The 14392-nt window shown below is 35.8% G+C and overlaps 1 protein-coding gene across 1 annotated transcript in view; it reads right to left on the bottom strand.

The window, feature by feature from the left end:
• The window catches only part of LOC137062786 (proto-oncogene DBL), a 33657-nt gene extending 19482 nt beyond the window's left edge, over window positions 1-14175 (bottom strand). Inside the window, exons 1-6 of the mRNA XM_067433694.1 lie at window positions 13771-14175; window positions 12716-12835; window positions 11910-12026; window positions 11456-11605; window positions 9931-10055; window positions 9733-9847 (exon numbers count right to left, since the gene is read on the bottom strand). Of these exons, the coding sequence (XP_067289795.1) occupies window positions 9733-9847; window positions 9931-10055; window positions 11456-11605; window positions 11910-12026; window positions 12716-12835; window positions 13771-13821 (678 nt within the window). The 5' untranslated portion in view covers window positions 13822-14175. The remainder of the gene's footprint in view (window positions 1-9732; window positions 9848-9930; window positions 10056-11455; window positions 11606-11909; window positions 12027-12715; window positions 12836-13770) is intronic.
• Window positions 14176-14392: the final 217 nt, after the last annotated feature.

The raw sequence follows: 14392 nt of genomic DNA, 5'->3' as shown, positions 1-14392 counted from the left end.
CGTTTTGTTTGTTGAAATTTTTTGGCATAGGCTCTTCTTTGAGCACCATCAACATTATAGGAATAAATGAAAATTAAGAAATGACACGACAGTCTTTCTATTTGACAGTGTTTGACTAAAGTGATATTTCTTTTACTGTCACTACAGTCTCAGTCTCATCTACGATGAGGAATCACATGAACCGTCACCGTGAAAAGTAAGTCTGCTGTTCTACAGCTGGAACATATACGCCTGTTGCATTCATTAAAGTTTGCGCTTGTTAAACAAAGTTAGACTCCTCTTATAAAGGTTATAGACACATTTTGAACATTAGCCTTATACGCGTTTTATCCATGCACAAATCTCTATGTAATTCGAGAAGTACATTTACGAAAGTATCATTTTATAATCAATTTAGGAAAAAAACATTCACAAGCAATTGTGAAAGTTTGTTATTTTGGATTTGTAAATAATGACTTTTACTACTCCACCAGATAGGCATGAGGTTTAGATGATTTTAAATGTGTGACCAAACTCTTCTTTTGACAAACCAACATTTCAAATTATGTAACGAATCGTTTCTTTCAACATCCCACTTGACATTAAAGATTGTGACGTGTCGTCAACTATCATCGACATCTGACCCTGACGTCCGACACATCGGTTGTAATAAACAAGATGTGCTAAAAATTCCATCTGATTTGTTAGCGGGATAATACCACATCAACATAACCTGTTCCTGTTTTAGGTTCTAGGTCAATTCAAGCATAATCTTTATGCAACAATTAGTACGCGTGCACAATTTACCACAAATGTTTACCGCGGATAAGATAAGAGACATTCAGCTACAATGAAATCATAATACAGAAATCCTTTCTTCTGATCTATTGTAAAAGTTTGTAAAGTAGATTTTTCCCTGCCAGTAGAGGACAGTTTTACATTTTGTTTCGAAGACTACTCTTTCAGCAGAGTCAAACAGGCATAATACGGCATTAAAAAAATTAAACTATGTTATTTTAGGGGGTCTGTCTGCATAATGCGTCAACATGAATAGCGAGTCTTGATCTTTTTGAAATATTACGTTTACCATCCACACAACAGGGGTTAGAAGCCGTGACATGATTAATCTCACTGAGTGTGTTAAAGCGGCTGGTGTTTTATGGCTATCGAAAGCACCACATTCTTGTTAGTCACATCAAAGCTACAGCCCCTACCTACATAATTTAGTAGGCCTATTTAAAGAAGTTAGGAAACGGTCTGCAACTCTAGCGTTACAATGACTACTGAAACATCTTTGGTGGGTGTAACACCGACAAGAAGTTCTGTTGAAACGGTAGAAAACCTTCCTTACGCACTACAGAAAAAACAGAGGATCCATTTGACCAAGTTTCTTCATGAAGATGAAGATTTTGTCAAACAGGAATTTCTGCTAGGTGACGTTTATATCGGGGGGTTTGTTTTTGACAAGACATCACACACGGTCAAACTCTACGCCATGGAATTTTTTGAAGAAGAACTTACATCGGAGACACCTTGTGTGCTTTTCTCCGCTAAAGACTGGTCATTTTTCTACAACCGTGTTTGGAGCGATCTTAATGGGGTTGCTAGTAAAACCTATTACATAAACGAATGGGATGGAGCGACGCCCAATGTGAGGTACAAGGTGACAAAGGACAGTAAGGAACCAAAGCCTGATGATTACGTACTCGTATCAACCTGCAGGAACAAGACGCTACATGAACAAAACCGCCTTAAGTTGCGTAAATGTTATGAGGAGGCCGAAATTCGAAATTCAAAGTATTGGCTTCAAAGCAGCAGTGATTCCGACTCTGATAATGACTTCCCAATTCCAGAGGACTACCCTTTCGAATGCTGTACAAAGAGTCTTGTCCTCTTGTGGAGTGACATGCCTATGCTGCACAGCACCTTTTCACTAATAGACATGTTCTTTAAGCTGAGTTATATGTTGAGTGATACTGAATGATCAATCAATCAATCAATCAATCAATCAATCAATCAATCAATCAATCAATCAATCAATCAATCAATCAATCAATCAATCAGTATTGGCGTATTACATGGTTAAGTCCTTTGTATTGAAAATATTAATACGTTTCAGTAAAACCATGCAGTATTTTAGCAATTACATTGTAATTGTAATGTTCCTTGTTTTGTGTTACTTGACATTATCTTAGTTTTTTTGTTTATTGGAACCAATTTCAATCCCCTCTATGTTACAAACTTAATAATGATTCACTCAAATTGTAGAATATTGTTTAAAATTGTTTGTATTTTTTGAAAAACATTAAAATTATTATTGATGTGTTACATAAAATATGCGCATTGTGTTTTAATTTTTCTTGAGACAAATTAATATGACTATGTCAGTAAAAGTCTTTAACTGAAAATATCATCTTAGCATTATCTTAAAAGTCTGCACAAAAAGAAATTTCAAGACTATCTAATTTCTGTTTTTTGTTTTGTTTTGTAAATCATAACTGGACTGCGTTACAATTATACACTTCTCTCTGGTGACATGTAGGACTTTTAACATGCGGGTACTTGTAGGACACAATCTGTAAATCTGTCATTTTCCAAAACTCGAATCACAATTCGCACGATCTCTGAAATGTTTAAAATGTAAAAATATTTTTTCAAAACAGTTATCAAATGATGGCAACCCTCGTTATTAAATAATGTGCAGTACATGCAACTAATAGAAATGTAAGTCTAAAGGTTGCACACAATGAACATTTTAGATGTCACAGGGTAAATAATAATAAAAAAAGCAAGTCAATAAGGCATATAAATGCCTATGAACATTCACAGTACAAAAAAAAGAGAAACAAGTCAACCAAGCAGCTTGCTTTTCAAAGAGCTTGCTTGAGCAGCTTGTTCTTCAATTTTAGGAGAGAGCTTAAGTGTATCAAGGTCCAGAAACGGTTTATTAAAAAATAAAAGGTTCAATCATTTGTGATTATTTTATGAACAATGTCTGAGCTTGTTACAAACAGTATTAGACAGCTCGCAACGCCGATTCTTTAGGAGGTAAATAATAATCATCTTAAATGATTTCAAACATAGAAGCTGTTAAAATATTTAATACAATTAAGAAAATATTTCAGAGATCTACTATGCTTATCAGTTGTTTCGGTCTTTCTTTTATATGGTATTCCAATACGTTCAAGATGCTGCTGTTGTTGCAGAAGTAGAGGCTTTATACTATATTTAAAGATTGGACCATTAGCTCTTCATTTGTGACGTACTGTTTAAGCATTTGTAAATAAGACCGGAAGAAACCATGATTTTTTGGTAGTGGCTAAGCATGTGTGAACAGAAAATGTATGCATTTTAGAATTATTTTAAATGACTGGATATTGTGTGAAACCAACATGGATTGTGTTAATGTGTGGTAAAAACAGAAGGTCGTCGTGCGAATTGTGATTCGAGTTTTGGAAAATGACAGATTTACAGATTGTGTCCTACAAGTACCCGCATGTTAAAAGTCCTACATGTCACCAGAGAGAAGTGTATAATTGTAACGCAGTCCAGTTATGATTTACAAAACAAAACAAAAAACAGAAATTAGATAGTCTTGAAATTTCTTTTTGTGCAGACTTTTAAGATAATGCTAAGATGATATTTTCAGTTAAAGACTTTTACTGACATAGTCATATTAATTTGTCTCAAGAAAAATTAAAACACAATGCGCATATTTTATGTAACACATCAATAATAATTTTAATGTTTTTCAAAAAATACAAACAATTTTAAACAATATTCTACAATTTGAGTGAATCATTATTAAGTTTGTAACATAGAGGGGATTGAAATTGGTTCCAATAAACAAAAAAACTAAGATAATGTCAAGTAACACAAAACAAGGAACATTACAATTACAATGTAATTGCTAAAATACTGCATGGTTTTACTGAAACGTATTAATATTTTCAATACAAAGGACTTAACCATGTAATACGCCAATACTGATTGATTGATTGATTGATTGATTGATTGATTGATTGATTGATTGATTGATTGATTGATTGATTGATTGATTGATTGATCATTCAGTATCACTCAACATATAACTCAGCTTAAAGAACATGTCTATTAGTGAAAAGGTGCTGTGCAGCATAGGCATGTCACTCCACAAGAGGACAAGACTCTTTGTACAGCATTCGAAAGGGTAGTCCTCTGGAATTGGGAAGTCATTATCAGAGTCGGAATCACTGCTGCTTTGAAGCCAATACTTTGAATTTCGAATTTCGGCCTCCTCATAACATTTACGCAACTTAAGGCGGTTTTGTTCATGTAGCGTCTTGTTCCTGCAGGTTGATACGAGTACGTAATCATCAGGCTTTGGTTCCTTACTGTCCTTTGTCACCTTGTACCTCACATTGGGCGTCGCTCCATCCCATTCGTTTATGTAATAGGTTTTACTAGCAACCCCATTAAGATCGCTCCAAACACGGTTGTAGAAAAATGACCAGTCTTTAGCGGAGAAAAGCACACAAGGTGTCTCCGATGTAAGTTCTTCTTCAAAAAATTCCATGGCGTAGAGTTTGACCGTGTGTGATGTCTTGTCAAAAACAAACCCCCCGATATAAACGTCACCTAGCAGAAATTCCTGTTTGACAAAATCTTCATCTTCATGAAGAAACTTGGTCAAATGGATCCTCTGTTTTTTCTGTAGTGCGTAAGGAAGGTTTTCTACCGTTTCAACAGAACTTCTTGTCGGTGTTACACCCACCAAAGATGTTTCAGTAGTCATTGTAACGCTAGAGTTGCAGACCGTTTCCTAACTTCTTTAAATAGGCCTACTAAATTATGTAGGTAGGGGCTGTAGCTTTGATGTGACTAACAAGAATGTGGTGCTTTCGATAGCCATAAAACACCAGCCGCTTTAACACACTCAGTGAGATTAATCATGTCACGGCTTCTAACCCCTGTTGTGTGGATGGTAAACGTAATATTTCAAAAAGATCAAGACTCGCTATTCATGTTGACGCATTATGCAGACAGACCCCCTAAAATAACATAGTTTAATTTTTTTAATGCCGTATTATGCCTGTTTGACTCTGCTGAAAGAGTAGTCTTCGAAACAAAATGTAAAACTGTCCTCTACTGGCAGGGAAAAATCTACTTTACAAACTTTTACAATAGATCAGAAGAAAGGATTTCTGTATTATGATTTCATTGTAGCTGAATGTCTCTTATCTTATCCGCGGTAAACATTTGTGGTAAATTGTGCACGCGTACTAATTGTTGCATAAAGATTATGCTTGAATTGACCTAGAACCTAAAACAGGAACAGGTTATGTTGATGTGGTATTATCCCGCTAACAAATCAGATGGAATTTTTAGCACATCTTGTTTATTACAACCGATGTGTCGGACGTCAGGGTCAGATGTCGATGATAGTTGACGACACGTCACAATCTTTAATGTCAAGTGGGATGTTGAAAGAAACGATTCGTTACATAATTTGAAATGTTGGTTTGTCAAAAGAAGAGTTTGGTCACACATTTAAAATCATCTAAACCTCATGCCTATCTGGTGGAGTAGTAAAAGTCATTATTTACAAATCCAAAATAACAAACTTTCACAATTGCTTGTGAATGTTTTTTTCCTAAATTGATTATAAAATGATACTTTCGTAAATGTACTTCTCGAATTACATAGAGATTTGTGCATGGATAAAACGCGTATAAGGCTAATGTTCAAAATGTGTCTATAACCTTTATAAGAGGAGTCTAACTTTGTTTAACAAGCGCAAACTTTAATGAATGCAACAGGCGTATATGTTCCAGCTGTAGAACAGCAGACTTACTTTTCACGGTGACGGTTCATGTGATTCCTCATCGTAGATGAGACTGAGACTGTAGTGACAGTAAAAGAAATATCACTTTAGTCAAACACTGTCAAATAGAAAGACTGTCGTGTCATTTCTTAATTTTCATTTATTCCTATAATGTTGATGGTGCTCAAAGAAGAGCCTATGCCAAAAAATTTCAACAAACAAAACGGTCATCTGAAATGTAACTAAATATGACAATCACATCATCAACAAACATTGTGATTCTTGGTGTTTTAATATTTTAGTAATTCCTCTAAAATGTCATGATACCTACAAAAAATAGTTAAATAGTCAACATGTGTAAAACGTACTTGTTTGGTATGAACAAAGTTTTGTGTTCTAGGTGAGAAAAATTCACTAAGATTAGGTTTCAGGAGTGTTGCAAAACAAAATGTTTTCCCTGTGGTTGTGGAACATTGGAGGTGAATCGTTTGAAAATGTAGGTTTGTCAAAAGAAAACAAATAAGTTTAGTCAGACGTTTAGTAAAAATGCTTAAAATGATTTGCACAAACTTGCACTGACAACGACCAGATAGGAATCTTTACCTAAAAACAAATACCGCCGGGCAAATAAAATGTGAACAGTAATCTTGATCATATGACTAAGAATAGGCAATGGGGGGAAAAAATGCGTATGGCAATAAAGCGGACACTTTTTCTTATACAATGTCACTGCTTTCTTACTCTAGGCCTCTTGAATTTACGCAGAGTTTTGTGTCCCACATAATTCCTACAAAGAACATGTTTGGATTGTATCCGTATAGGGAAGAAGCAATGCCGATAAGCTTTAATCGATATCGATTCAATTGTGCCAAAAATAATAAAGGAAAAAGACATAAACAGTTGAAATAACGCATAACTTAGCTGGATTGGGATGCGTAAGGCAATAGTAAAGACTATTAAAAATGGTAAGTGTGATAGTAGCGTACAAATATTCACAAGTGAAAGATAAATATAATTGTCTTTGTTTGATAAGAAGCTTCATCTGGATCATTGTACCGCATGATTGTTACATGCCTGATGTGATACTTAAAAAAGACCTAGGCCTATTCCAACATCACAGAGAAAGTATTTTTTCTAATAGTTTGTCAAAAGAGAAAATCATCTTGTTTAGTTGTATTTTAAAACATTGCTTTTTCTTAAAATCAAATGTATTTGGTAGCGTGATTGTCTTGTTTCACAATGTATTAACTACATTTTTATCAGGCAAGTAAAAGTAGCATGAAACTTTGCAGAAATAGGAAAAGTACATTTTATAAAACAAAACGTACCAATTAACGGCTTTGTGTCAGAACACAACGGATATGTAGATGCATTTGGTAAACTTTCTTCAAATTTTAAACTAGTGTCATACAGTGTTTTATTTTGCTATCTTACATATGTAGTGTATCTTACAGTTGTGTGCATTGCAGCAAACATTATCGTCAACTAGGAGTTTAATTGATATTGAAACTTTGTAGAACTAAGAAAAGTAAAATATAGATCCATGGGACATGTACCATCTTTAAATGTAAGTTTAATTGTAAGGTTTTTATGCACAATTTTAAATGTTAAAGATTCACTCTGTGCTGTTTTGGTGAATAACAACTGAAATGAATGACTACCTTGCAGGGCCTGCAAAATCGTTGGGGTCAAAGGGCAATCTCCCTGCAAGCGTCATCTGCTCTCTCCAAAGTCTGTTCATGTTGACCAACAGACAAACTGTCTCAACAACATGGTTATATTTTCAAAATTCTACGCATTTTGAGTAGATAACTGATAGTATATTTTATGTAAAGTGTATGTTTCCACACTGATGAAGACCAGTTTGGAAGACGCAAGAAAAGTAAAATCATATGCGACTTACAATCCTAGATCACGGCCACCATAAAATGTTTGACTATTGTAGTAGTAGTATAAGATATGACCGGTTAAGATGCACAGAGTCTCAGCTCTAACCCCTCCCGTTCAGAGAGGGTCTGAAGCATTCGCTTCATAGTGGAGTACTCTGGGAGGATCGGAGGGTGTTTTGGCTTAAACTATTTGCTTTTTATCTTCTTCAACTCTCTAAAAATGAAAGGTATTTTTATATTTATTTATTTTTTATATTTATTATTATACTTAGCTAAAACTATAACTAAAAGTGTTCAAATAATTTTAGTAACATTTGTTTTTATTCATTTAAAATAGAGAAAAGTTAATTTTATAGAACAAAACAAAGCTTATAAATTATATTAATTAATTAATTTTTTAATTATTTTTTAAAAGATGTGGAAAGTTAGATGCAGACTCTCTAAATATTATGATTATGATATTACTAAATAATATCTCTAGATGATTTTTTTTTAACCCGTTTCATACATTGCGTTGCTTCATAAGCAGTATGTTTTTTCTTCAACTCTATAAACATTTAACGCGTGTCATGACCTGTGAGGCCCTATAGCCCAACTCCCACGGATGAGGTACGTTTCAAAAGTGACGAATAGTGCCATATATTAGGCGAGATCTGTAGCGGATGGCAACAAGGTGTCAGGAATACACACCCACAAACCCAGCCCATGGTAAGAGAGGATGTCGGGAGACATTCAGGAAATAGGATGCCTGGATGGTATGGGAACTTTGTTTAAAAAAAGATGTGGAATGTTAGATGCAGACTCTCTAAATATTATGATATTACTAAATAATATCTCTAAATGATTTTAGTTTGAACCGTTTCATACATTGTATTGCTTTATAAGTAGTGTGTTTTTACTTCGACTCTATAAACATTGCTCTATAAACGAGTGCTTTTTTTGTGACTCCATTTTATTTAAAACTGAAATGGTTGGTTCATTATTGTTTTTTATTAAACTATTTTATAAACATTCAACTTTTGCGGGGTAGATTTTCGTTTATATTATTTGAAAAGAAGAGAATGCTTGTGTGAGATACACTTGACAGTTTTTTCACAGTACAGCATGATAATGAGGAGGAGGAGGGTCCTGATAGCCCGAACTTCAAAGGATAAAACTTTCTGTCACAAATATATATCATACCCTCTTCAAAGGATAAAACCATCTGTCAAAACATCATAAATTACACCGGTAATCCCCATCAACCCCGGAAGGTCAAAGGGCAAGTCATAAATTATACCCGTAATCCCCATGAACCCCCGGAAGGTCAAAAGGTCACGTCATAAATCATACCGGAAACCCCTCCATGACCGTGACCCCGGAAGTTCAATCGGGCAAAAGGTCAAAAGGTCAAAGCCATAAATCTTTTTGTCATATGCCGGATCCTATTACTACTGTTATGATCTGTAACATCTTGTGAGCCATGACAATGAGTAACAAATTAATAATATAACCATTTGAAAAAAGCAGATAAAAAGACTTTGGACACCAAATGTGCCTGCAATTATGGAATCAAGTACCAGCTGTTTAATAGCTTGTATTAAACACATAATATGTAGTAATATGTTCATAAAATGAACATAAAGACTTGACACAAATGACCTTTTTCTGTTGATTTACAATAACCACCCGAATGAACTGATTCACTAAAATTAAACAGACTTTCCAATGCAAAAGAAACCGGACCATTTCAGACAAATAAATTTACTAGAATGAATCAGGTTTTCCAGCTCATCATATGTTAGAGGTGAATACACTAGAACAGAATCACTATAAAAAAGACTTCCCAGCGCTACATACAATATGATCGTCAGAGCTGAAAGACCACATTAAACCTCAGCTCGCGGCGGACTTGATCTACGGTACAGTAGCATGTGAAGTACAATGACAAGCGATGCAGCTTGTTTGTGCTTTACCGCAAATCTATGGAAAAGTTTGTTACTACAGAAGCAATGATGTTAATGTAGTTAAGTTAGTACAGATTCACCCCGTTTAGCTTGTTACTTCAACAATGGTCTGTACCTCATGGAAGCTCAGCTCGTATTGGAGGAGTTGAAGGTATTGTTGAAGCTTGAGGTGGTGCTTCTCAAAAAAGCCATCAAAAGCCATTTCCATGTCCCGTAACTGTGCCACAAGTCTGCAATAAACAAATGGAACATGATGAATTTTTACACAAAGAGCCGACTTACTTACTCTGCTGGTGAGTAATACTGTTTGTACCTCTGCACTCTTTCTTTGTCTTGGCTGATGTCTCTGTCTTCTGCTGCAGCACCTTCCGCTGCTTTTGAGGCCTCAAGGTTTGAGAGCAGCTGACGTCCTTCCCTCATAACTGACCTAATGTCATCCTGTAAAAGTTTTAAATTATATGTCTCATTCAACCATAACTTACAAATTTATAAATAAAAATCAGTATTAAAGCTTTTTTACATGTTAGCAACTTTTTTATTAAACATACAGTCATTGTGTTTTATATTTAACATTATATTGCCAAAAGTTTTGGGATGCCTGCCTTTACATGCACATGAACTTTAATGGCATCCTATTCTTCATCCGTGGGGTTTAATATGGAGGTGGCCCACCCTTTGCAGCTATAACAGCTTCAACTCTTCTGGGAAGGCTTTCCTCAAGGTTTAGGAGTGTGTTTATGTGAATTGTTGACCATTCCTCTTAGAAGCTAATTTGTGAGGTCAGGCAATGACGTTGGACGAGAAGGTCTGGCTCGCAGTCTCCGCTCTAATTCATCCCAAAGGTGTTCTATCAGGACTCTGTGAGGCCAGTCAAGTTACTCCACACCACACTTGCTCATCTTTATGGACCTTGTCCAAAATGTCTTGGTATGCTAAAGCATTAAGAGTTTGTTTCACTGGAACTGAGGGGCCAACCCCAACCCCTGAATAACAACCCCACACCAGAATCCCCCTCCACCAAACTTTACAGATTTCCAGACAGAGAAACATGATTCATCACTCCAGAGAACATGTCTCCACTGCTCTAGAGTCCAGTGGCGCAGGCTTGGTGAGCTCCAAGGCCATGGAAACCAATTCCATCTCTCTATGCACTGTTCTTGAGCTAGTCGGAAGGCCACACAAAGTTTTGAGGTCTGTAGATATTGACTCTGTACAAAGTTGGCGGCTTCTGCACACTGTGCACCTCAGCATGCGCTGACCCCACTGTGATTTTACGTGGCCTTTCACTTAGTGGCTGAGTTGCTGTTGTTCCCAATTGCTTCCACTTTGTTATAATACCACTAACAGTTGACGGTGGAATATTTAGTAATTAGGAAATTTCACAAATGGATTTATTACACAGGTGTTAACCTATCACAGTACCACGCTTGACTTCTGAGCTCCTGGGAGCGACCAATTCTTTCACAAAAAGTGTCTGCATGCCTAGGTGATTGATTTTAAACACCTTTGGCCATGGAAGTGATTGGAACACCTGAATTCAATGATTTGGAGGGGTGTCCCAATACTTTTGGCAATATAATGTATTTGCCAAGTCTGAAATCCTATTTGAGATTCAAACTTGTGAATAAGTTTTAGGATTTGCCAAAGATGTGGTAAACATTATTTAAAAAAAATATTATTTAACTTTTAATTTAAATTCTGTTCAATTTAACAATTGTTATGCTGATAGATAGCTGTAATGATAATAGAATTTGCATTTGATAAATTAGACCATTTAAATTAGACTGTTTATGTGCATAATACACAGGCCCACTCAGCTGTGAGGCTCATCCCCATACCTTCATCTGTCTGTATTTCTCAGTGTGTGATCTGAGTAGGTACTCAATGCCACTGGCTTCATCCGGTAGCTCAATCTCAGACAGCTCTGTGCCGAACGTCTGCAGCAGCTGAGCGATCTCCTTCACCGTCACTGCAAAACTCTCTATGGCCTGGAGGGGGCAGCACAGACAGAAATATGCATTACTCAGCATTTATTGCAATCTTAAATCAAAGCCTACTTTTCTAAAATCTGAAATAAATATATTTATATTTGCAAATCACAACTAATGAATAGGAAGTAAACTAATTATCATTTGGTAAGGGATTTATTTATCTTATCAGCATTCAATAGTGACACATACAATGGAATTTTGTGATTTAATTCCTTTTTGTGAGCATTTTTTGTTATAGTATGACTTGTAATTTCCCTGCATGAAATCAATGTGCTGTTACACTACACAACAGAATGCTTACCGTTCGCAGAACTATCCAGTCACTATGGCATTGCTCCAGGTTACCACCAAACTCAGTGCTCAGTTGATTTTCATCAATGAAGCGAAGCAGGTCTGACAGGGAGCTCAGCATTATCATCTGAATAAGGCAGAAAATAGCTAGGGAATTAATTAAGCACAGTATATTTAATGAAAATGTAATTAAATAAGATTAGAAATCCATTTGTCAAGCACACTAACCATGTAAAGGTGGAACGGCCTTTTAATGGCCTTGTTATGGATAAATAAAGATTAAAAGAAATAGATGTCATCTATTAAATATTGTCCCACATAATCAGTGAGGATTAAAATGAATGACTGGTCTCTATTATAGCAACAACTTGATGTTTGCTTTGCTTTTAAGATTGCAGTCAAGCTCGCATTGTCAACCTATAGGGATACGATGTCTATCACAGCATTCACACATATGCAGTATATATTATATATATATATATATATATATATATATATATATATATATATATATATATATATATATATATATATATATATATATATATATATATCCCTGAATCAGACTAAATTCCTGAATTAGGTTGTACATTTTAATATTGACATTAATGATATCTGTAATACATTGTTGGTTCTGTTCTGTTTGCCCTAAGGGGGTTTATCGCTGCTCTCCCTCCTTTGCACAGGGAATTTTTGCCCAGAACAGAACCATATTGCCAATCTAAACTATAATCTAAATTGTAAATAATCTTTGACGACAGTAGTCTTAACAGAACTTATTGTTTTGTACCACAAGGGAATTTTCTCAGCTCTTACCGGCATCTTGAGAGCAAAGTCGTCCTGACTGAAGCGGAAACCGAGGTCTGTTCCAGTGGTCTGAAGGTGGGTTTTGGGCCTCAGTACTAGAACCAAATGCAAATGTCCAGGGAATGACATCTGAAGAAGAGAAGTAATATTTCAGGAGTTCAACTTGTTATAATTCAGGGTGATTTAAAGAGTAATAAGAGGCCTAATATGACACCAATTTAATCATAAACAGCAAGGTGGCTGCTTGTATCATCCTCCCACTTCTAATGTGTTCATGTAGAAATCTAGGTCAGACACCCACACGGATGCAAATATTTAAATTGTAACTAAGTAATCACAGAAAAAGTTACCGTAATATCAAGTATACAGAGCTCAATTTAGAATTAAAATGTGTTTTTAAAGCCTATAAAAAGCTAAAAATGTGTGTGTGGGGGGGGGGGGGAATGCCTTTTGTAACATGTTTCTTGCTGATTAAAGCAAGAAGTTCAGTCTGACTACTATGCACTTTTCCCGACCCTAAGAAGACAATCAATGTCCATGGAAATCCAAGGCTGAATTTGTTGACTGTTAACCTACTAATGCTGACAAGTAAGTGTAGTCTGTCTGTCTTCTCCTTTTTTGATAGACAGATGACCAATAAACTTCATCAGAGACACTCACACTTTTCACTTCTCACTCTGATTTCTTTGCTAGTCTTAATCATCAGAGGTTAAAATGTACCCTTATGGTACATATTACTAGCATTAAAACAGATGCACAGCCACAAAAAAGTATATAATATATCATTATTGCGCTAGTCATAACCCACGCATGGATGGAGCAAGCGTGGCCAGGTGTGATTTAAAAACGTAGCGATAATTTCACATGACTGTAATCAAATGTAAAACATACCGTTGCTGACTGCAATAATTATCACAGTAGTTAACATTACAAACGCGCGCGCGTGATCTTGTTTATATTTTCTCGTTAAAAAAGCACACAAGACTCCCACCCAGCGCCCGCGGTAGCGTTTGTCAGTTCTGCAGCTAAAAACCTGGTCCAAAACAGAGAAGAATCCATCTTACCGCAGCCCTCTGGATCCGGGGCAGTCCCCTGAGTGGATTAGCCTCCGCCATTGTTTCTAATTTGCCCGTTTCGCGGGGATGTAGACCCACTTCTTAGCCTCACAACTTCCCTCCCTCCATGACTTTGTCTGCGGGACTGTGAGCGGCGGCAGCAGCACGAGCAGCCGCAGAGCGGATGCTGCAGTGGCGACGACACCTTGACCGCACTTATCTGCTCATTACTGTCACACCTATAACATGGCACTCTTATGCATAGCAAAATCTATCCATAAAAGCAAATTGTGTCATTTAAGATACTACAATTAGACCTGATTGGATTATATTGCAGTTGTTACAGATAGTGATGGACACGAGTTATAAAATCCAGCACCGTGGACAGAGGTCGATACGCACTCGGCCATACCAACTTCCCGCCTCACTCACAACATACAAATATATTTTAAAAATGTAATACAAAAATAATTAATAAATTATGAATGCAGTGTGTTTATGTATCTCTCTATAAAATTGTTATATTTATAATAAATTACTTAATAAATGTATAATAAATAAATGCATTAATAAAATATAACAAATTAATTCAGTTACACATTTAACATAATTGATAAATATACGGTTTTCT

The sequence above is a fragment of the Pseudorasbora parva genome, chromosome 23 (genome assembly GCF_024679245.1).
Source record: "Pseudorasbora parva isolate DD20220531a chromosome 23, ASM2467924v1, whole genome shotgun sequence".
Taxonomy (NCBI): Eukaryota; Metazoa; Chordata; class Actinopteri; order Cypriniformes; family Gobionidae; genus Pseudorasbora; species Pseudorasbora parva.
This window is presented reverse-complemented; position numbering and strand designations above follow the sequence as displayed.